This window comes from Melospiza georgiana, chromosome 2 (genome assembly GCF_028018845.1).
Source record: "Melospiza georgiana isolate bMelGeo1 chromosome 2, bMelGeo1.pri, whole genome shotgun sequence".
Taxonomy (NCBI): domain Eukaryota; kingdom Metazoa; phylum Chordata; class Aves; order Passeriformes; family Passerellidae; genus Melospiza; species Melospiza georgiana.
The window spans coordinates 64,669,647-64,691,337 of record NC_080431.1 but is presented as its reverse complement, the minus strand read 5'-3'; the positions used below and the strand labels follow the sequence as shown (position 1 = coordinate 64,691,337).

Here is a 21,691-nt window from a genome sequence, read left to right as displayed (position 1 = left end):
TATGCTAGTGACTTTTTTGAATTGCACTGGAGGGTGTTATGATTGTAGTTCCCGTAAAGCACTTAAACTTCAAGAAAGAAGTGATTGGAGAATGACTTAAGTATTATTTTAACTAACACTAAAAAAAAAAAAAAAATCCTCTTTCTAATCTATGCACTTCAGGCTTTTGGTATTTGATGCTGTTAATATGCAAACTCTTCTTCCCCCCCTTCCAAAAAAACCCTCCCTTCACTTTTAGTTCAATACTAAAATGACATTTCACAGTACATGGATTTAGGCAGTGACCCATTATCTCCCTGTATTCTGCAGCAGCGGTACATGAGCCAGCTCAACTTTTCAGTCCAGCTTAAAAGTATTGCCCATTAACTAGACTTCCTCGAGTCAGAGCAGATTGTGGGGTTGGTGGAACAATGATGTCGGGGCTTCCAGATTGGTTTGGCAGCTGCATTGTTCTCCGAGGGGAAACCAGACGCACTTAAGTCCCGCTCTCTTTCATGGGCTTTTGTTCATACCAAATTATTCTTTGGCTGTGCTAGTATTCATGATGGTATGTTAAAGGAGCGCATCCTAGCAACTAGAGGCTGGTTGCTAGGCAGCCTGGCTTCCAATAGGGGCTGCTTGTTTGCGATTTGTTTTAATTTTTGTGTGTGGGGTGTGTGTGTCAGTCCTGTGAAGGCCACAGTGTTGGTTTTTTAACTGTATCTTTTTATTAGAATATTGTGGTTTGTTACTACCTCTGTGCTATCAAGTGTATTATCTTAGTTAATAAATCACCGTGTGAAAAGGTCCATTTCCTAAATTCTTGTTGTGTTTTATCTCCGGGTTGCTAGAAATCCTTTACATTAAGAGAAGGCAATATTCATTAATACACTGCCTGAGAATTACAACCCTACTGCCTTCTAACAAGATAAGATCTAAATAAAACTGTTTTCTTCCTTATCGACCTTGCTGTGATTGAGGTTTTGGAGATGAAAGCACTGATGATAGATATGATCTCTTTATGTTAACTAGAAATGTTCAGGTAAAGTAAGATTTTTGTGGCCCAGAATGCTCTACCACAATGGTGATGTCTTGGTATTCCCTGCCTATAGAATCTACTTTTACTGAGCCATGGATTGGACTGTTTGTTTGATTCTCTCTGATCTTAAACCTGGATTAATTGCTCTGGTGCACACTCTCAAATCTTTATTGCAAGAAGAGGAAAGTACACTATATATTAAAAATACCACGCCAGTCTTAAATTCTCACCTGTAAGAGGATGGGAGAGTTAATGTATTTGCTGACAGAAATTTTAAGTTCAAGTGAAGTCCTTTGTCTCTATATCTTGCTTTATATTCTGTCTTACAAGATGGAAGTGTGAAAGAACTCTTTGTTTCATAGTCTTTCCTTAATTTCAATTCTTCTTTTTCATGGTAACCTTGCAGTACAATTGGTCCATATGGTCCATTTTTATTTATGAGAAATAATTTATGTTTCATTTTCTTTATTGAAACAGTTAGCAAAGGTTGCTGTTTCAAAGAACAAAGTAAGGGAAAGAGGTAGCAATCTGCCTTTAAATGTAGGTTGAAGTAATGTTTGTGATGAAATGGGTAACTAACTTCTGTATAACTACGGCTGTGCAAAATTCCTCAAGAAAATCTGATATGGCGAGTATATGAAGTCCAGAAAATTTCAACTTCTTTCTTCCATTCTTCCTAAACGACTCATATTTATACATGCATAGTTTTGATTTATCTAAAGGCTTGCAAAAATCTAATGCAGGAGATGAAACCAGCTTTTGATTTTGTTGCCTTGTTGGCTTGATGAATGGTCTGTTGGAATTAGTGCAAAGACTTTCATTGGCTTTATTGGCCATTAGATCAGTCCACGTCCCTAAATGCTGTATGTGTTAGTAGTACAACACTCTGTTGAGAGCAATTAGTCTATCTTGACTTAATTATCACTTTATAAGGGAATTCAGAAAGAGTTTGAGTGTATTCAGTTGAGCTGATAGTGTCTTTCAGGGCCAATAAGTTTTTATTTAATCATGCTTTCTGTTACTAATAAGCCAAAGAATCTTGCACTATGCTAATTTCTTTCTGTACAACATACTGTAAGGTATTTAGTTTGAAAACCTTTTCTGGAGTATTTTATGGTCACTTCTGTGTTGTTGTTGTTGTTACAGCATAGTCTTATGCTAGAAGAAATATCTCATCATTTTTAAATAGTTACTTTACTCCTGTCTCTACATTACCGTAGGTAAACTTGGAGTCTTTGGTTTCATATTCTTTCATAAATCCATTTCTAGAAATGCATAAGTAAAACATTTGATACATTCAGAAGACAGGTGGTTAGTTATTTATCCTCTTAGTAGAGATATTCCTTAGAAAGTTTTTTCCACAAAAAGCCTTCCATGTTTAAAAAAAGAAAGAAGTTCTATTTCTCAGCTGCAAGAGAATAAATGCAGTTCTGAGGAAGCAGCAAGAAAATAGAAAACAAGTAATGCGTGTAACCAGTTGCAACATTTTTGTTTTCTCTTTAGGAATACGGAACACTTTATATTCAGGAATACAAGAAAAACAGCAAAGTGGAGTCAAGTGCATGCAGCAGCTTCATGGGCTTGAAGGATCATCTGGGGCATGACTTAGGCCACCTTTATGTGGGGAGCACTGGCACACAAATAAATGCAATTGTACCTTGGTCGATGGCGGAGAAGCCAACGATGGATAAGGTTAATTCTAGGAAAGAAGACAGAGAAAAGGAGACATCTGAAGAGACTTCTGGAAGCTCCAGCTGTGACTCCGAAGAAAGCACAAATTCTGATAATGATTCAGAGAGACTGAATAATTCTGCATCGGAGTCACATTTATTGCCTAAGACTCATCGACAGCTGTGCCGATCTCCTTGCTTAGAGCCTCATATACTAAAAAGAAATGAGATCTTGCAAGACTTTAGGATAGAAGAGGCTCAGATAGTACCTAAGGAAGTCAAAAAGCCTCCTGATGTGGTGAAAGAATATCAAACCAAACTGGAGTTTGCACTTAAGTTGGGTTACTCTGAAGAGCAGGTTCAACTTGTACTAAATAAACTTGGTACTGATGCTTTAATAAATGATATTTTGGGAGAACTTGTCAAACTTGGGAATAAAACTGAGACTGATCAGACTGTAACTAATGCTAACACTAGTGTAATGCGTGAAGCGTCTTCCATAGAGTCTCAGAGGTCAGAGTCTCCACTGCAGGAGGATGTGACAGAGGATGGAGACAACCTGAGGCCAATAGTTATTGATGGCAGCAATGTTGCAATGAGGTATGTGACCATGAAGGTTTTGCTTTTCTATTTAAATGGAAACAGAAGGTTCTTCCCCCTCAGTTCAAGCACTGATGTTTGGTGTGACTTCCTTAAACTGTATGCAGGGTCTCTTTTAAGTGTCTTTGTAAACCACACAGAGTGCTGGTATTGCAATCAGGCTACTGTCTGTAGGACTTCAGTGGTGTGCTGCTCACTGTTAGAACAGCCAGAGGTTAATGCCATTGTCCCTTTGTAGGCAGATAGCAAATCTCTCCTTCTTACTACCACTCTAGTCCTTAATTTTTGGTAGTCACCATTGCTACAGGTAATTTCTGGATGGAGTTATGTACAGAAAGTAACAGCAAATGTAAGATTCCTTAAGAGTATAAAATAGTGATATAGAATTAAGCAGCTTAAGGGATACTTCTTAGTTGGCTAATCTGTGAGAACTGATCTGCCCATAAGATTGATCTTGGTTGTCAGTTTTGAAGTTAGGTTTTATTGCCATTAATTGTTGAGATTAGTGTGTGAAAGATGACTTTCACTTACATGCCCACAGCTAGCACATTTAGCTGCAGTGTTCACTGATGCTGACCCAGTCATCTGGGTGCATAACAAGAAACTTGCCTGTGAAGGTGAGAGGTTCATGCTTCATCGGTGATTAAAGAGGGAAGGAAATGGCAGAGAGACATGCTGAGAGATTAGGTTTTTATGGAGATATAAATTATTAAATGATAAATTGATTGGTAACTGGTTCAGTAAGTCATAAGGATTGTCTGATTACTAACAGCAAGGTTTAGGAGGTCAGTTTTCTGATGACTTGATGTGGTTTTCATTACCTTAAAAATATGCAAGACTTTGATGGGCTAAAGAAAACCCCTGGCATTTCCATGGGACTTTTTTTTAGCTTTTAATCAAGTCAATACTCTTTAAATGAAGCTTTTTAAAATGAAATTTAAATATACCACTTATTTATGCCAATATGATTTGGTTTTTTTAAGTAGAGGAGTTAGCACATAAGGCAAAGATATTACATATTTAATATGGTATATTCCTGTGAGTTTTTTTTGCTGGAAGTGTCATTCTTTATCTCTTGGTTCAACTTGAGCTGTAGAGGAGGCATGTCCAGTTGAACAAACACAATTGTGGCACTCAACCAAGTTACCCAGTGACTTCTGAAATGGGGTTTTTTTGTACTTCACATAAATCCAAAATGGTTGTGTGTTAGCTAGTTAGCGCAGCTCAGACTCGGTGAGTGGACTTAGGTTCAACTTCTCCTACAAACTATACTGAACACATTCCAGAATTAGCTCCAGATCTGTAATTTTTCCTTAATATTTATTCAGCTATTAGCATAAAGATTTAGGATCTGCCTTCGTATGTTCAATTTACTTTCTTGACCACCTGCATCAAATGAACCAACTATAAATATATGTGATGCATGCTGCAGGACCTTAATAAATAGATTAAATCTATTCATAGAATGGTTGTTCTGTATCTAAGAATCAAATTATCAAGTCTTTACTTGTTTTCTACCAAATGTAATAACAGAATCATTCCATTTGGAAGGGGCCTTTGCAGATCCATACACAGAGCTGTGTCATTTCAAGGCCATGTCCAATTGGGTTTTAAATGTCTCTGAGGAGATGGAGACTCAATGTATTCTCTGGGCCAGTGTTTGAATGCTGTTATTGTAAGAAAGTTTCCTTATTTTATGTTAAAGCAACATTTCTTGTATTCTATTTTGTGCCCATTGCCGCTTGTTCTGTCATTGGACCACCAGTGAGAAATCAGTTTCTGTTCCCTTTATTTTTTCCCATCAAGTGTTTAGACACATGGGTAAGATCTTCCCAAGCCTTCTCCTCTCTAGGCTACACAGTCCTAGATCTCTCGGCCCCTCCTCCTTGTATGAAAGGTGCTCCAGTCCCTTGATTAATTTTACTGTGCTTCACTGGCCTTTCTCCAGTGTTGTCTATGCCTGTCTTGTATGCGGGAGCCCAGAACTGAGCCCAGCACTCCATATGCATGAGTAGAGAAGGATCCCCTCCCTCGACCTGCTGGCAGTGCTTTTCCTAATGCAGCCCAGGAGGCTGTTGGCTTTCTGTGCTGCAAATGCACATTGGTGCCTCATGATCAGCTTGGTGTTCGCCAGAACCCCAATGTACTTCACCTCAGAGTTCCTCTCCAGGTGATCAGCCCCCAGCCTGTAGTGATGATTAGTGTTAGACCTCTGCAGCTGGAGGATTGGCATTTCCCTCTGTTGGATTTGCCGAGGTACATCGTGGCCTGTTGCTCTACCCTGACCAGGGTCCCTCTGAATGAGAGTACACCCATCTGGTGTTCTCCTCCCAGCTGAGCATCCTCTGCAAACTTGCTGAGCGTGGACTCTATTCTGTTATCTAGGTCATTATGAAGATGTTAAGCAATGCATTCCCCTGTGCCAGTCCCTGGAGTACACAGATACTGATTGACCTTCAACTGGACTTTTTACCGCTGATCACCTTTGGGTGCAGCAGTTCAGTCAGATTTCAGTCCATCTCTGCTCTAACTTTGACAGACTAGGGAAGTAGGAGCAGTGAGGCTGTGGTAAGAGAAGGCTGCTACAAGAACAAAGCTGTCAGAAGCTTTGTTAAAGCCACAATAAACAGTGTGTCCACAGCTCTCCTCATCCACTGAAGAAGTCATCTCACCATAAAAGGCTGTGAGGCTGCTCAAGCACATTTCTTCATAAATCCATGCTGACTGTTCCCAGTCATCTTCATCCAATCTACATGCAGAAATGGTTTGCAAGACAATTTACTCCATCACCTTTGCAGGGATCAGGGTGAGGCTGACCAGCTTTGTAGGTCCCTGAATTACCCTTCTCTATCCCCTTAGAATGGAAGGGATATTTGCCCTTTTCTAGACGTTAGGAATATCCCCAATCACCACAACCTTTCAAAAATTGCCAAGAGAGGCCATACAATGTCATTAGCCAGCCCCCTTAACACCCATCAGCCAGGGCCCAGAAGCCTGGCAATATCACATTTCACTGTTCCCAAAAGTCACCTGAGAGAAAGTCTTGTCCTGTTACTTTTGCCCAAGTTCTGCACTTTGCTTTGGGCCAGTCTTGAGCTTGGCATGAGCAAGCTTTCATCCTTGAAAAATCTGCCTTCTCTCCTGTGCACTCTTCTGCCTGGGATTCTCCTTGGTAGGCCAAAATCTGCTCTCCAGAATTCTGATTTTGTAATCTGATTTTTGCCTTGCTCTTTCTTCACAGGATCTGCCTCTCATGGTCACTGCAGAAGAGGCTGCCCCTGACCTTCCCATCTCAGTCTCTTTCTCCCTTGTTTCTAAGTATGAGGCCCAGCTGGTGCACTTGTTAGGTACTCAGTCACCCTTGTTAAGAAGTTACCGCAAAAGCACTCCAGAAACTTCCTGGATTACTGATGCCTTGCTGTGTTGGTCAGGACAAAAGCATCTTTGCCAACTGGCTGATGGATCCAGTGCATCCCACCTTTTTCTAGAAATCAGTCCTTGATTAGGAAAGCCAGTCCCATGTATGTAAAAGATGAGTCTCAGCTGCTGACACCAGTTGTGCAACCAGTTGTTTGCCCACAGGATCTGCCCTTTCCCCTCCAAGAAAATAGGTACTAGTAACTAAGCACTTCAAAAACTGGAAAGATTTCAGCTTTTACATGCAGGAAAGACAGGAGTTCACTTGCAGTTCAATCTTCTTCAGATTTCTGTATGCAAATGTCCAGGATCCTGTTATGTGTAGCATTACACATGTGTAGCATTACAAAAAATTGTCATGGTTTTGTCTTCACTCTTCCAAGCTGTGGCCAAGGAGTTCACTCTGGAATTGCTAAAGGAAAATGGGCCTGTGCCCTAAGTAAGACTGTAGATAGTCTTTTGAGTGGTGTTCTTGGAAGCTTTCTCACACATTATCACAGGAACAGTTTAACTGTGATCTGTATTCTTACTCCCATATTGTTGTAATGCACATACTTGACGATAACATTTACTTTTAGAATTATTCTAGATAATAGCTAGTTTTAATTTTCATTTAAAGGATGTATTTGATGGGGAGGGAAAGTTTTATGGAGAAGGTAAGGATTCTGATGTCCAATAATTCGAGTAGGATGAGATAGCTGTCCTCTTCTGGAAGGCTCAAACACTGTGCTACCCTGTGTCTCCATTCCATGACTAATTAAGGATGCAGTTTCACAAAACATCCGGTGAGGGACACAGAGTGATTTACTTTTAGCCTTGCCTCTATCCCACTGCCAGGCATGCTTTCCTATCTGTGTCTCATCTAGTGACTGGGTGGCTGCAAAATGAGTTGATTCACCTTCCTAAATCAGAGAGCAGGGGGAAGGATCAGAAAAGATTATTTTTCCATTTGACATGTTAACATAACCTGATGTTTTTGTCATTGGGAGAACAACTCGATCCAACACAAAGGAGGAAGTTTATGTCTGATTATGTGACTGGATGTTCATATTTGTGGAACTGGTTGCATCTAATGAACTGATGGATTCATGAATTTCTTTTGAGCAGTACAGAAAAAGGCTTGGGTCAGAACAACTTACTCTGGCAAGCCAGAGCCCACATGTATGCCAGTCGTCTGGTGACTACTCCTGTTACAGACAAGCTGTTTTAGCAAACTGTAGATTCATAAAAACCCAACAGTCATTTTTTCTGCCTTTTGGTAACATTTAGAAAGCTTTCCTTAAACTTTCATATGACACTGCTTGTCATTTGTGCATTAAACTGTAAATGAGTCATCAAATGCATCTTGTGTATATCAAGTTCAAAGCTACAATATGGTCTAAATAATACAAATTGGCTGAAGTTTTAAAAACAAAGAAAACATCCTCTTTCAACTGAATAGCAGAAAGGAGGTTTTGCAAGCTGTGACTTGAAGAATTGCTATTTAGCTTCCTATAGGATACTTCAAGTCTGGTCTTGTTTTGTCATTCTACCTTTCTTGGTGTTGAGTTAATCTTTTTTCAGAAGAGGAAAGATGCCCACAGTTTAAGTCTTAAACATCAAGGTTTTTTGTTAGAATGCTCTTATAGATGAGACTGATTTTTCTGTGTATATAAACTTAAAATCAGAGCTGAACAGCAAATTGGATAATCCCCTAGAGCTATCGTGGACCTTGATAGTTTTCACTCAGTGTCCTGGGTGCCTTCAGACTTTATTTGCTGACTGTGGATAGAATGTTTTAAATATATATAAAAATTTATGCTGAAAACTTACTGGCAGAAAATAAGTTTGCTTTGCCTACAGAGAGTGCAACATGAAGACAACACTGATGTAAAATTATTTGATTACTTTACTTGCTTTATTATTAGTTTTAGACAACTTTCAGAAGTTTATGGGCAAAGAAATCAAAGTATTTTGATCGTGTTGTTTGGATTTGCAGATTGAAATCAATTGATGTTGTTTTGGTCAATTAGATTCCTCTGAAAACTTTACCCTTGGGATTCTCAGGCCATGGAGGTGATGCGTTTCAGCTTCCCTTTCTGGAAAACCTTGGTCTGTGTATTTAAGTGATCCTTGATTGTGCATCATTGCACAAGGGAAAGCACAGCATGAGATAAACAGTGTACTCATTTTTGTTTGGGAAGAGGAAGATGCTGATTTGAGGAGTTGGTTTTTAGTTAAATACAGTCCCAGTTTTAAGACAGATATTTAACAATTTTCTTCTAGCTTTCATGCCCAGCCATCCTGCCAGCTGTGGATGTTGTATGTGCTTGGTGGCACCAGAAACATACACCCAGGCCTGACAGTCATGGGCAGAGCCCCCAGTGCCATTCAGGAGTGGCATTCAGCTGGAGAAAGTGTCACTGGGGTGTCTAACCAGTGTTCCATATCTCTGTTCAGACAACTGAGCCTTGGTCCCGGTGTTAACCCTGAGGCAGGTCATTTGGCTGTAGTAAAAGGTTCACTGATATCCTACTAACACAGAGGGTTCTCCACAACTGCATCCTTTGTGGCAGGATGATGGCTCAGTTGTCTTGTCTATGCCACATGGAGTTTTCACGTGACAATTTAATTGCTCATTTATTTTAACAAACTAACAGTATAGCTGCATTAGCCTCTCCTCAGATTGTGTTGCTGAGTTTGGTAGATGTAGTTGTATCTTGGTACCTTGATTCAGACATTCATCTTTCAGTACTACTATCTATCTATTTTTTTAGTTTATTTTGAGAAGTCACTATAAGGAATAGATAAAAATATTTTTCCAGCAAGTAACAATCACATGGATAGGAGCTTGTCACTGGCAGCTTTGAGTGTAGCTTGTCTTTGCCTGTTTTGACCCCAAGTGCTGAGTGTGTGGCTCGTGCTCTGACAGAGACCCACGTGCAGTTCTGGCTGGAGACAGCACCTGCTGCACTTGGAGAGTGCTCCAGCACTGGAAGCCCTACAGGCAAACGGTATCTTGTAATATGCAACAGCTTCCAAGGTTTTTTTCTTTAAAACACCTCAAAGAATTGAAGTAATTTGGGCTAATGGAAAAAAAAAAACATTTGGCACCTGTTCTATCTGCTTCATGCCAGCACCAAAATATACATTTATAGAGGGAGCAATTGCAGGACTGATAGAAGGCTCAGGTTAATGAGAAATGGTTTGGGACAAATGATTCATGTGATTAGGGAATTAGTAGAACTCAAAAAAAACCAAAGTAATTAAAAAGAGATGAGGCTAGTTACAAAATCAGGCTGCAGGGTTATGAGTCACCAATATGATACAGGATGGAAATTCCTCTCTGTCTGTGCTATGGACTGAACACTCTTCCTCCCAGGATATGATAGAAGAAAATAGGTTGGTAACTCTGTAATAACTTGTAATGGGCAGGTATGTGTTTTGGTTTGTTCTTGCTTTCAATCAATATGCTTTTACATGGTAGGTGTGTGGATGTGTCCAGATTTCAGTTGTATAAAGACCTGTATGCAGCAGACATTATTGTAGACCTTGCCTCTTGTCATCAATGGCATATTTTCTGTAGCTTTCAGAATCTGAGTGTTGGTTTGGATATTGTATTGGAGGACACTAGAAGTCTTGCAAGTATTCTAAATAGTCTTTTAAGTGTGTATACCACAAGTCTTTCCAAGACAGTCAGTAGGAAATCTAACTTGGGGTCTAGGAAGGTAACAGAAAATGAAAGTGAAGTGTGCTCATCAGAAGTTTTACACTTTTTACTAATTCTCCTAGCTTAAAAAATGCTTGATTGATTTTTCTGCTCAGGAGACATGCTACTTTATTTTCTTTCATTTAAAAATAAAATTACAACTATCAACAGACCAAATATAAACATGATGGTAAAAGGAATCATTCATACATGATATGAAAAAGAAATAGGTACTTCTAAAGGAATAAACTTTATATTGCAACTGAGAGTGGTAGATGAAATATAGTCATCAAACAGAACCAAAGTACTATAAACCAGTATCTCACCCAGGGCTACAGCTGACTGATCTGAGCTTTCTCATATTCCTAATGATTGGAAGGAGATTTTTTTAAAGGAAGTTTCTTGACAAAGAAGTACAAACATTTCTCATCTTCTTCACAACTAAGAAGAAGGAAAAAAAGTCAGAAGCAGCAGCATGATTTCAGTCTTTTCACCATATGACGTATCATAAAGCTGACGAAGCACAATGATCACAAAATGAAGAGCATCAAATCTGCCTGACAACAAAACAAAAGAACAAATTTTAATTGCACATCTCTTTCACAGACTTTCTCACTAATTATTTCAATTCCTTGGAATTTGTATCCGCTCAGATCCAAGCTCAGGCACGTGTCTGAAAAGGAGCAGAAAAAACAGTGAAGATTTATACAAGTTATAAATTCACTTACTCAGCAGTGCAGAATAGCTGATATGCATTGTAATGCATTCCCCACTTCTGTTTCATACAGTTTAAGTGCATTTAAAACTTCTATTCTGGATGAAAGAATTTTAATACTCTGTACTATGCAATAGAAAACTAAGCAGCTGAACTGCCTGGTTCTCCCTTTGCCTTTAAAAGCATGGCCTGAGCTACAACCTGATGGAAAGCAACAAGCAAGAACGTCTTTTTTTTCCAAGAGTCCAGGATTTTTTTCCTGAAATTATTTCTCAGATTTGCGGAAGGAAACATAGCGCTGCTAAAACGTAGTCTAATGCACCACTTTTTCATTGTCAGGAATGAAAAGTGGGTTTATCCACTTGAAACCATGGAGATTGTTTAGAGTAATCACAGTACAGTGATTCCAGTGGAATTTAATAGCTGGAACAAGATCTTCCTGACTGTTTTAAAATGGATTACAATATGTTTATGATTGCACCCAGCCTGCTGATAGCATGAGCAGTAACCTCTTGTCTCAGGCTTTGCAAAGGAGGCCTTATGGCTGCCCCCTGGACACTGAATGTGCACCAAGTGTCCCAATCTTGTGTTTTCAAGGGAAGATGGAATTATACCATGGATTAAATACTATTGCCCATTTTTGCTATGTATTGTGTGCATGTGCACTTTAAGTGTTTCACATCTGTGTGTGGTTTGGTTTCCTATTCCTGGTAAGTTTTGAAATACACAGACATACCACTCTTGCAGCCAAAAAAGCACAAGGATAGTTGTATAGTATAAAACAATGCCTAGAAAAATATTCTGGTCTGTGTTCTATTATTACAGTGTTGTTATGATGTAATACAGTATTGTGTGATGTGATCATAGAAAACAGGGGATGTGTTACTGCAGAGCCCTATAAGTATAGCTGAATAGGATATTGAGGTACATAGATATATTGTTCCTGACAGTGTTCCTAGTGTAGCCCTAAAGGCACAGAGGATGGGCTTAAACTATCCTTTGAGTGCCCCATGGCAGCTAAAATCTACAAGCTCGAATCATTATGCCTGGAAACAATTGCAGTATCAGAGTACATGCTTATGTTTGCAGATATTGTCTCCAGTTTCATTACAAGAGGAAGTAGGACACTTTCTCACTTAAATCCAGTTAATGGTAGTGGGCTCTTATTTTCCTTTTTCCTTTTTTTTTTTTTCCTCGTTTTGTTTGGGATCTATGACGTTCAACCCAGCCTTTGCTGAGAGTAATGCTTTGTAAGAAGTGTTAGCCATGACTCATTCTCTCTTGACTCAGGGGCAAGTGTACGCCACCTCCTTCACAGGCTTCTGAAATCAGAACATTTTTGCAAAAGTGTTCTCACTTTTTCTTTGGCACTTTGTCTATTGCACAATTACTCAAGTTCTCACAATGTCAAGAAGACACAGCAGTGCTATGTTTTAGAAAGGTGGAAAAAGTAGGTACTTACTTTCCTACTGAGGGGGAAAAAGTTTTAAAATAAGTTTCTGGTATTTTATTTACCCAAAGACATGCAAGGAGAAAGGGACTTCTAAAATTCCTGTGGCTATCTGTCATGATATTGTCCCCTTCACTAATCACAGACAAAGCATTGTCTTTTACCCTTCTGGAAAGCAGATTGTGGCATACCTGCTATTCATGACAAGCCAGCCAAGTGAAAGGTGATGGCTTCTTTCCATGCCCCTGTGTTTCTTCTGCTACACAGAGCTGCAAGATTGGGAGGGATGTCACAAAAGTTGTTTGTCTTCTGTGCATGGAGAACCTAGACAGACCTCAGAGGAGCTGTCTACCTTGTTCTGCAAAGTGTCCCATGAGGAGATCCCAAAATCCATGGCCACACTGTCCCACAGATCAGGGAGAAAGCTTTTACTAACACAGTGCTTAGCTGTTCCTAGCTCTAGTTAAGGACTTTTCTGTCCTTATCCAGTGGGACTGTAGTGGGTTGGCTGTGGCTCACCTCCCAGCAGAATGGGAGAGAAAACAGGAGGAGCAGAAGCAAGAAAACCCATGGCTCAAAATAATGACAGGGAGATCACTCATCATGTAATTTTTTATGTCAGGCAGACTCAGCTTGGGGAATTCAATTTAATTTATAGCCAGTTAATATAAATATTTAATTCTAAATCAGGTATTGGGAGACAAAAAAGACTAACATTAAAATATTTAGGGGAAAGACTCTCCTCTTTTCCAGGCTTGCTTCACTCCAAGCATGTGTCCTCCTCACTACCTCACCACAGCATGACTCTTACACCTTGTCACAGCTGCAGGTGGCAGTCAGTCCTTTTGGAGCAGCTGTGAGCAGTGCAGGGGACTGGGGTCAGAATGTCACAGTTTTTCTCTGCTGCTCCTTTCCTTCTTGTGCTTTTCCTGTTCTCTAGTGTCCAAGTCCCTCTGGGGGTGTACCTGCTCTTCATGAAGCAGCTCCTCATTCTCATGCCATGGTTTTCTCTCATTCCCATCTCCTGCACTGTGGAGCTGGCTAGAGCTGGGTGTGCCCATCATGGGGCAATCTCAGATTTTTCTCACAGCAACCACCGTGCAGCTCCCTGCTCCCAGAACCTTTCTATGGACACCCATTGGTTGATTGCTGTCCTCCATTTCAGTTATTTCCTATACATGGAAGATTGGTTTGTTCTTCCACAAGCTGCTTTTTTTCTCCAGATTAGCTAAATATGCTTCCTTCAGCCTTTCCCCATAGGTCTCCTTTTACTTTCTTTTGAATCTTTTCCATTTCATCTATGTCTTTATAATGCCATGCCTGAAACTAGATGTAGAAGTAGGGCAAGGACTTGTCTGCCTTTGGAAGATGACATCATTGCGTCTCCTGCCTTACCGCAGACAGTTATTGCACAACAGACACATGTTTTGTTGTGCTTTTGTCTGATCACAATTAATTGTCTCTGCACAGTGTTTTAAATACACGTTAATTTCTCCTTCTGAAGTACATACTAAGCACATTCTTAGTTTTGCCAATGTTGATTTTGGACAGTCTCTCCAGTTTGCCTAATTTGTCCCGTTGAGTGCCTGCCATCCCCTTGGGCTTGGAGGCCTTCTCTTCTCTCATTCCCTGTTCACACATGACCTTGTGGAGCTCCTGCAGCAGCTGGCTTTGCTGTCCCATCCCCTGCTGCTGTGCACACCTATGCTCCTCTGCTACCATTTCCTAAGCACAGTGCACTCTCATGTTGGTATTTTGGACTTCCTGCTTTCCCTCACCAAGTCGTTGAGCTGCCTGTTACACCCCGTACTTTTGGTTGGGCTATGAGAATTTTTAAAAACCCCTACTTCTATTTTTCTTTGCTTGTCAAATGTGTGTACAGGTAATAAATATGTTTGGAAACTCTCTCCCACACTGTTTTGGAAATGACGGCAGTGTTTGGGCAAGGTTCAGACAGACTCCCAACTGCCTTTAGAAACCATGGAGCAAGTGAAGAGCATGGCTATGACATCTCCATTTTACTGAGCTCCATTTATAGTCATAGAAAAAGTCATCTAATAAAGATTTTCCATGTGTGTGTTTCAGCCATGGGAACAAAGAAGTATTTTCTTGTCGAGGAATCAAATTGGCAGTAGATTGGTTTTTGGAAAGAGGCCACAAGGATGTTACTGTGTTTGTGCCAGCGTGGAGGAAAGAGCAGTCAAGACCAGATGCTCTTATAACAGGTAAGCTCCATCTTTGCTTGTTTGTTCAGTGCTTTGCCTGGCAGAAGTGCTACTGCTCAAATGAGCAAACCTTCAGCAATGAAAGGCTGTAACAGAGAGCACCTTTGGTGCAGTAATTTCATTGTGATCTATAGGCAGGGAAAAGACAAAGCAATGCCCTCACCAAGTCCTCCTGTTCTGTTCTGATCATCTGCTGAAGTTTCCATACCATTGCTACTTACTTCTTAAAGAATGTAGTTGCCTTTTCTAAAATCTGCTATGTCCGTGCAGCATTAGTAGCAAAGAGGTTTGAAGTTAGTAATTTGTTGAGTATTATTTCTTGTGGAGAGCAGATTCTGCCAGGCTGGCCTGTCACTGCCCATGCTTTGGGGTATGGGAATTATCCAAACAGAAAGGGAATGGTACCCCTCTTTGTCATTACTATTAGCAGATAAACAATTTTTGAAAATTTTAATTTTGAATGTGTTTATCCTAGAAAAAAAAAATCTAATGTGGAAGTATTTATTCCTTCATCAAATTAACAGGTTCTTTGTAAAGGCTGGAGAGACATCCTCCAACTGCCCTGAAGTTGAAATAGAATGGAATTGGGGGTTAAAAAAAACCTAGAAGTTAGAGAGGAGGAAGGGTTTGTTTATTTTAGCAGGAGGAGGCTACACGACTACCATTAAAGGAGGGGAAGTTTTTGAGACTAAGAGCCATAGCTTCTAAAAGAATACAGAAGCATGTTTTGGCTGCCATGTGCATTTTCCAATATCTGGAAAGATCCTCTCAACACTTCATTCCATTTGCTTGATTGCTGCTAGAATAAAGCATGTTAACACAAGGAAACATCTGGAAAGCTGTTGTTACCCTGTCAGCACTGGCAGTGTGGAGCCTTCCTCTTGAAACCCTTCTCTTTTGCTGTACTGGTGTTTGGGGTGTGAGAAGAACATTGGCTAAGAAATAAAAATTTGACCACTTCTAATTGTGACATCTGCTTGAAGTTTGTGTAGGGCTAAGTGCCCCAAAAGGTGTTTCAAGAAAGCAGCAAGGCTAGAATTGACTTAGAAATCAGTTTTCCATGTGTCATCCCTGGAAATGAGAGGAAGATCAGAGCAGGTTATTGTATCTTCTGTAAAAATATTGCATCTTCTGTTTTCCTCTAAGGATGCAGGAAGCCTGTGTGCCACCAGGCGTGTAAAATACCTGGTGCTGACACTCTGTTTCCGGAGATACGCACCTAAGATACGCAGCCAGCTGGAGTTCTGAAAAAGCCCTAGGTGACTAACATGGGGATGGTTCTGGACTGTCAGCATTCCTGAGAAGCCTCTTGGATTGAACAAGAGCCTCATCTTTCTTACCAATGCCCACCAGTAATCACATGGCAGATTTTTTTTATTCTTTCTTAGCAGGGAAAAAAAATCACCTTCCATCTCATTCTCACTCATTGGGGAGGTTGAAATCAAAAAGGTTGTATTTCATTTAAAATCGTGTGCTTTTTCTACTAAGCAAATAAATGCTTGTATCAAATGTATTGCTTATATGTGATATTAATGCTATATTTCTCCCTGTTGGAATTTTTTTCTCAGATGGAGCATGTTCCCTGTCAAGTTTCTTATGCTACAAAACAGTTGAGTTGAGATCTTAACCATTGCTAATAGCAGTGACTCATATTCACTATGCAAGCATCTGCTGTTTTAGATGTTGCCTAGTTTATTTGTGCATTTTTCCTTCATAGTTTGTCTGCTCCAAGGAGAGTGATAGGTAGGAGAATCAACATAAGGGCTAGGTGCCCCAGTACTTGGTACAATGTCCTTTGTAGCCTGAGGTCTGTCTTTCAAAGCTCCTTGGGAACTCCAGGTTCTATAGAGAAAAAAGGGAAAATAAAATACTTTTGGGATATTTGAGTGACAGATTGTGTAGAACAAGAAGGAACTACATAAAATGCTAAATATGCTTATCTAGAAGGTTGAAGAGAAATCTGTCTGGCTTTGATAAGTACTTAAATATACATGTGTAAGCCATCCAAGCAAAGATACAATCTAAACTATTACTGTTGTTAACAAAAAAAAAAACCAAACCAAAACAAACCACCACAATTTTTGCTGTTGGTTACAAAATTACATCAGATGCCTTTCTGGGGAATGCTGTTAATATGTGCGGAGAGCTTGCTTGTACAGAATATGGGTTTTCTAGTCCTTGTGGGTACCCCCTTCTGTTGATGGGCAGAGACTTTCATGAGACTGTCACATTAATATGAGCTACTGGAATTCTTTCAAAAGATGTTTCTTGCTGAGTTCTACCAAGGATCTTAGTTACAGAAAAACTGTGGCTGTACTTGGATATAGACTTTGTATTCAGTGGTGTTTAAAATTACCCCTTTAGCCAGAGGAGTTTTGCACAGGCATTTTGATAAAATGGCTCTTCTTGTGAGCCACAGGAACATGAACAAGATTCCCTGTGTTAGTCTTAGAGAAATGGTGTGGAGCAGGAGGCTTTGATTTGCTTTTAGGGTTTTTTGAAAGTATTGGCAGAAGACTTCTGACTATAAGTTTAGATATCATATGTGGACTATAACATATAAAACATTTTTAGTCCTAAATGCTTGGATTTTCTTCTTCAAGTCTAATATCTTTAGAGACTAAACAAACTTTTTTCTTTTCTTTCTTGTTTGGCTTTTGATTCTTATTCCTTGTAGATCAAGAAATCTTGCGTAAATTGGAGAAGGAAAAGATTCTTGTGTTCACTCCGTCGCGGCGCGTGCAGGGGAGAAGGGTGGTGTGCTACGATGACCGATTCATAGTGAAGTTGGCCTTCGAGTCAGATGGCATCATTGTCTCCAATGATAACTACAGGGATCTAGCTAATGAAAAGCCAGAATGGAAGAAGTTCATAGATGAACGCTTGTTGATGTATTCTTTTGTTAATGACAAGTAAGTCATTCTGTCTTTACTTGTGACACTGAAATAGAGGAAAGGACAGTTTGAAGATTTGTACAAATTTTTCATCTTACACCCAAATCATTAGGTATATGTAGGAAAACAGGAGGAATAGTCAATCATAAATTTGATCTTCTTACCAGAAGTACTTGAAAATGTTTTTGTAGCAACATTTTTATGTCTTTTTATGCTATTTTTTCCTCTTTGGTGTATGTCAATCAATGTATATTTGATGTATGCTATGGTGTAATATTCGAGCTCTGTTGATATACTGAACCAACATTTCTGAGTGCCTGTGGTTAGACTCCTAAGTCCTAGAGTCATAGAAGAACCCAAATTGGAATGAACTTCAGGGGGTCTGTAGTTCAACTGTCTGATTAGATCCATCTATAGTAACTCTACCCCAGCCTACAGATCCACTGCAGTTCCTGCTGGTGTCTTTGTGTAGTGGGAGGCACTCGGTGCTCCCCTAAGCAGGCACTTGTGTTGAGGTGCCTGAATGCTGATGCAAGAATCAGCACAGTTTTGCAAAGCTAGTAGTGGTGTTTTAAGAAATGGCTGCCTGTATTGCACCCTTACTTTTGATTTTGGGATGGGTTATTTGCAGCCCTGCTTTGCCACAAAGCATCAGCTGAGCTGGACCAGAGGTGTCCTTAGCAATCTAGAGGTGTCCACACAGTCTGTTCCTGTGACCCACCTCCAAGGCAGTATCTGCAGCAGAAAGGTGGCTTTCCAAAACTGCTCTTGAGGTTCCCGGATTTAAAAACATCAGGATGGCAGGTTATGGTGTAGCACAGTTATGAGGTTCTTGGTCATTGCATGAGAAATATGAAAAGGCTTGTTTGCTTCCATAATACTTTGTTCTTTCTTTGTAGATTTATGCCTCCTGATGATCCTCTTGGCCGCCATGGTCCAAGTCTGGACAATTTTCTTAGGAAGAAGCCTATTGTGCCAGAGCATAAGAAGCAACCATGTCCATATGGTAATTTGATTTAACCCATCAATTTTTATGGACTGGGACTGGGGACCAACATCCTGCTTTATTTTGACACTGCCAAAACTGTTTAAAATGCTTTAACATTGGTTTTAACATTGTTATCTTAGCCTGAGATGGGTTGAAATGCTGAGCTGATGGTGGAAACTGGAGTGATTTTTTCATGTGTTACTTAAAAAACATTTCTGTCTACCAGTTGAACTAAAGAAGCAACTTAATTAATCATTCATTAGAATAAATCCAAATCAGCACCTAAATTCTGCAGGTTCCAGAAGCCCGTTTCTAGTGTCATGAAATATTGAGGTTTTCTTCCAGAGAATTAATTGAGTTATCTGAAGTTTAGCTACTGAGCATTCCTACAGGCATCTTGACTGAGCGGAAACCTGCTGGCCTTATGGCTGTGGGACTTCCCAATTAAGTTTTCTTTCTGTATATTGCCTTGGCTCAACACAGCAGGTACAGCCTCCCTGGCAGTGCCACATCCAGCTCAAAACTTGGCTGGTAGAGTTGGTCTGCATTCCCAGAGCACCAGCTGCAGGACACTGCCACCACCTCTTTTTTCCCCACAAAACAGGAGAGCAACTCTTAGAGCACACCCTGTGTTGCACAAAACCAATCTTGTTTGCAAGATCTTTCAAATCAACAGTAAAACTTCAAATGAGGGGCATTTCTGTTATTTGATGGCTAACAGATTTTGTTTGAAGTTTTTAAAATCTGATTATATTTGTATTAATAGGGAAGAAATGTACCTATGGACACAAATGCAAATACTATCATCCAGAAAGAGGAAATCAGCCTCAGCGATCCGTAGCTGATGAACTCCGTGCCATGTCTAGAAGCACAGCTGCCAAAACTACGAGTGAAGGAGGACTGGTAAAAAGCAATAGCGTTCCCTGTAGCACTAAAAGCGAGGGCACTTCAGAGCTGAAGCGCGCTGCTCCAAAGAGGCAATCGGATCCTAGTATAAGGACTCAAGTCTATCAGGACTTGGAGGAAAAGCTTCCCACCAAAAACAAATTGGAAACCAGGTCTGTACCTTCTTTAGTTAGCATACCAAGTTCCTCTGCTGGAAAACCCCAAAGTACTGCACCTTTAACTAACGGCCTTCCATCCGGAGTTCACTTCCCACCTCAGGATCAAAGACCACAGGGACAGTATCCCACAGTGATGATGGCAACCAAAAATCATGGAACACCAATGCCTTATGACCAGTATCCAAAATGTGAGTCTCCGGTGGACGTAGGGTATTACTCTATGCTGAGTGCATATTCAAATCTCAGCATATCGGGACCGCGTAGTCCCGAGAGGCGCTTCTCCCTGGACACAGATTATCGGATTAGCTCCGTAGCTTCCGACTGCAGCAGCGAGGGGAGCGTCAGCTGTGGCAGCAGCGATTCCTACGTGGGTTACAGCGACCGCTCCTACATGAGTTCTCCTGACCCGCAGCTGGAGGAGAACTTGAAGTGCCAGCACATGCACGCCCACGGCCGCCTTAATGCTCAGCCCTTCCTGCAGAGCTACCACGAGCCCCTGGCTCGAGTGCAGAGCTACAGTCACGAAGAACCAAAGCACCACCACAAATCTCCCATCCCGTACATGGCTGTGCATCTGCAGCACGCAGCAGTCGGGGCTCGCTCCAGCTGTCCCAACGAGTACTCCGCGCCTCAGAGCTCGCCTCATTCGAAGGCGCTGCACCTGGGGAGAGCCCTGGTGTCCACGAGGATAGACAGCATCTCAGATTCGCGCCTGTACGAAAACTCCCCCTTAAGACACAGGAAGCCTTACTCTGGCCAGGAAGGGCTGGGAGGCTGGGATAGGCAGAGTTACGGCATGGATGCCTACGGCTACCGCCAGACGTACTCCTTGCCCAGCAACCCCACGCAGCCGTGCTACGAGCAGTTCGCCTTCCAAAGCCTTCCTGAGCAGCAGGAGCAGCCCTGGCGCGTCCCTTACTGTGGAATCCCCCCGCAAGACCCCCCAAGGCTCCAAGACACCCGGGAGAAGGTTTACATTAACCTCTGCAACATCTTCCCCCCCGATCTCGTGCGCATGGTGATGAAGAAGAACCCTCACGTGACGGACGCTCAGCAGCTCGCTGCTGCCATCTTAGTGGAGAAATCTCAGCTAGGTTATTGAGAGATGACGCATCTTTGTGGTGTCTCGTAGTTTTCAGCTCAGCTCTAAGGCTGAGGGAGGTTTGCTACAATAGCATTTGGGATCTCCTTCTCAGCAAGGAGGTTATATAGTAATCCGTTTATGTGAAATACTGTATCATGGAGTCTGTATGTATAGCCCCATGCATTGGAAGTACCAGATAAGTTTTGTGTTCTAGTTTGAAAATTTTTAAATGGCTATTTTCACACCTGGAGGATGTTCCAGTTTAAATTAATATATATATATATATTAAAAAAAAATCTGTGGTCTCTGGTTATAATCTTTGGTGCATCAGGGGTTTATATGCAGCACTTTCTTATCATTGTTACATTTTGTTGGGATTTTTAGTTTCATTTTTTAACTTGCTGGATGCTTATCCTTGGGCTGTGAGATATTAACCTGCAGAATGAGGATTTTGCTACTTCTGGCAGGGAATTTTCAAGCCAATTTTCAAGCCAAGTTTCTGAACTTTTTAAACCGCCACGAGTATGTCTGATGTATGTTTGTTTGTTTTTGTGAGCTTTTTTGTGCTGTAATCACCTGTTTGTAGAAAACAAAGATTTCCTACAGCACTGACTTCATTTTTTGAAACAAATAACTAAGTTAACAGTTAACAGTGAAATGGGTAACAATATATTGGTAATTTATAGTATGGCACTTTTCGTTGCTTTCTTTGTTTTGCCTAAATAGTTACATGTTTTTGTTGATGCAGTCAATTAGTAAGATCAGATGCAAACAGAGGGGGAATATATTTTTTTTAATTATTTATGGATATGTTTAAAGCCTTATTGCCTGATTTTCAGAGGTACTGAGAATTTGCAGCCCCCTTGGGAGCTAAGAGA

The 21,691-nt window shown here is 40.7% G+C and overlaps 1 protein-coding gene across 1 annotated transcript in view; it reads left to right on the top strand.

Moving 5' to 3' along the window:
• Positions 1-21,129, top strand: part of ZC3H12C (zinc finger CCCH-type containing 12C) — a 37,856-nt gene extending 16,727 nt beyond the window's left edge. Inside the window, exons 2-6 of the mRNA XM_058018255.1 lie at positions 2,522-3,288; positions 14,644-14,783; positions 17,461-17,695; positions 18,577-18,683; positions 19,432-21,129. Coding sequence (XP_057874238.1) covers positions 2,594-3,288; positions 14,644-14,783; positions 17,461-17,695; positions 18,577-18,683; positions 19,432-20,831 — 2,577 coding nt within the window. The 5' untranslated portion in view covers positions 2,522-2,593 and the 3' untranslated portion in view covers positions 20,832-21,129. The remainder of the gene's footprint in view (positions 1-2,521; positions 3,289-14,643; positions 14,784-17,460; positions 17,696-18,576; positions 18,684-19,431) is intronic.
• The last annotated feature ends 562 nt before the right edge of the window (positions 21,130-21,691 follow it).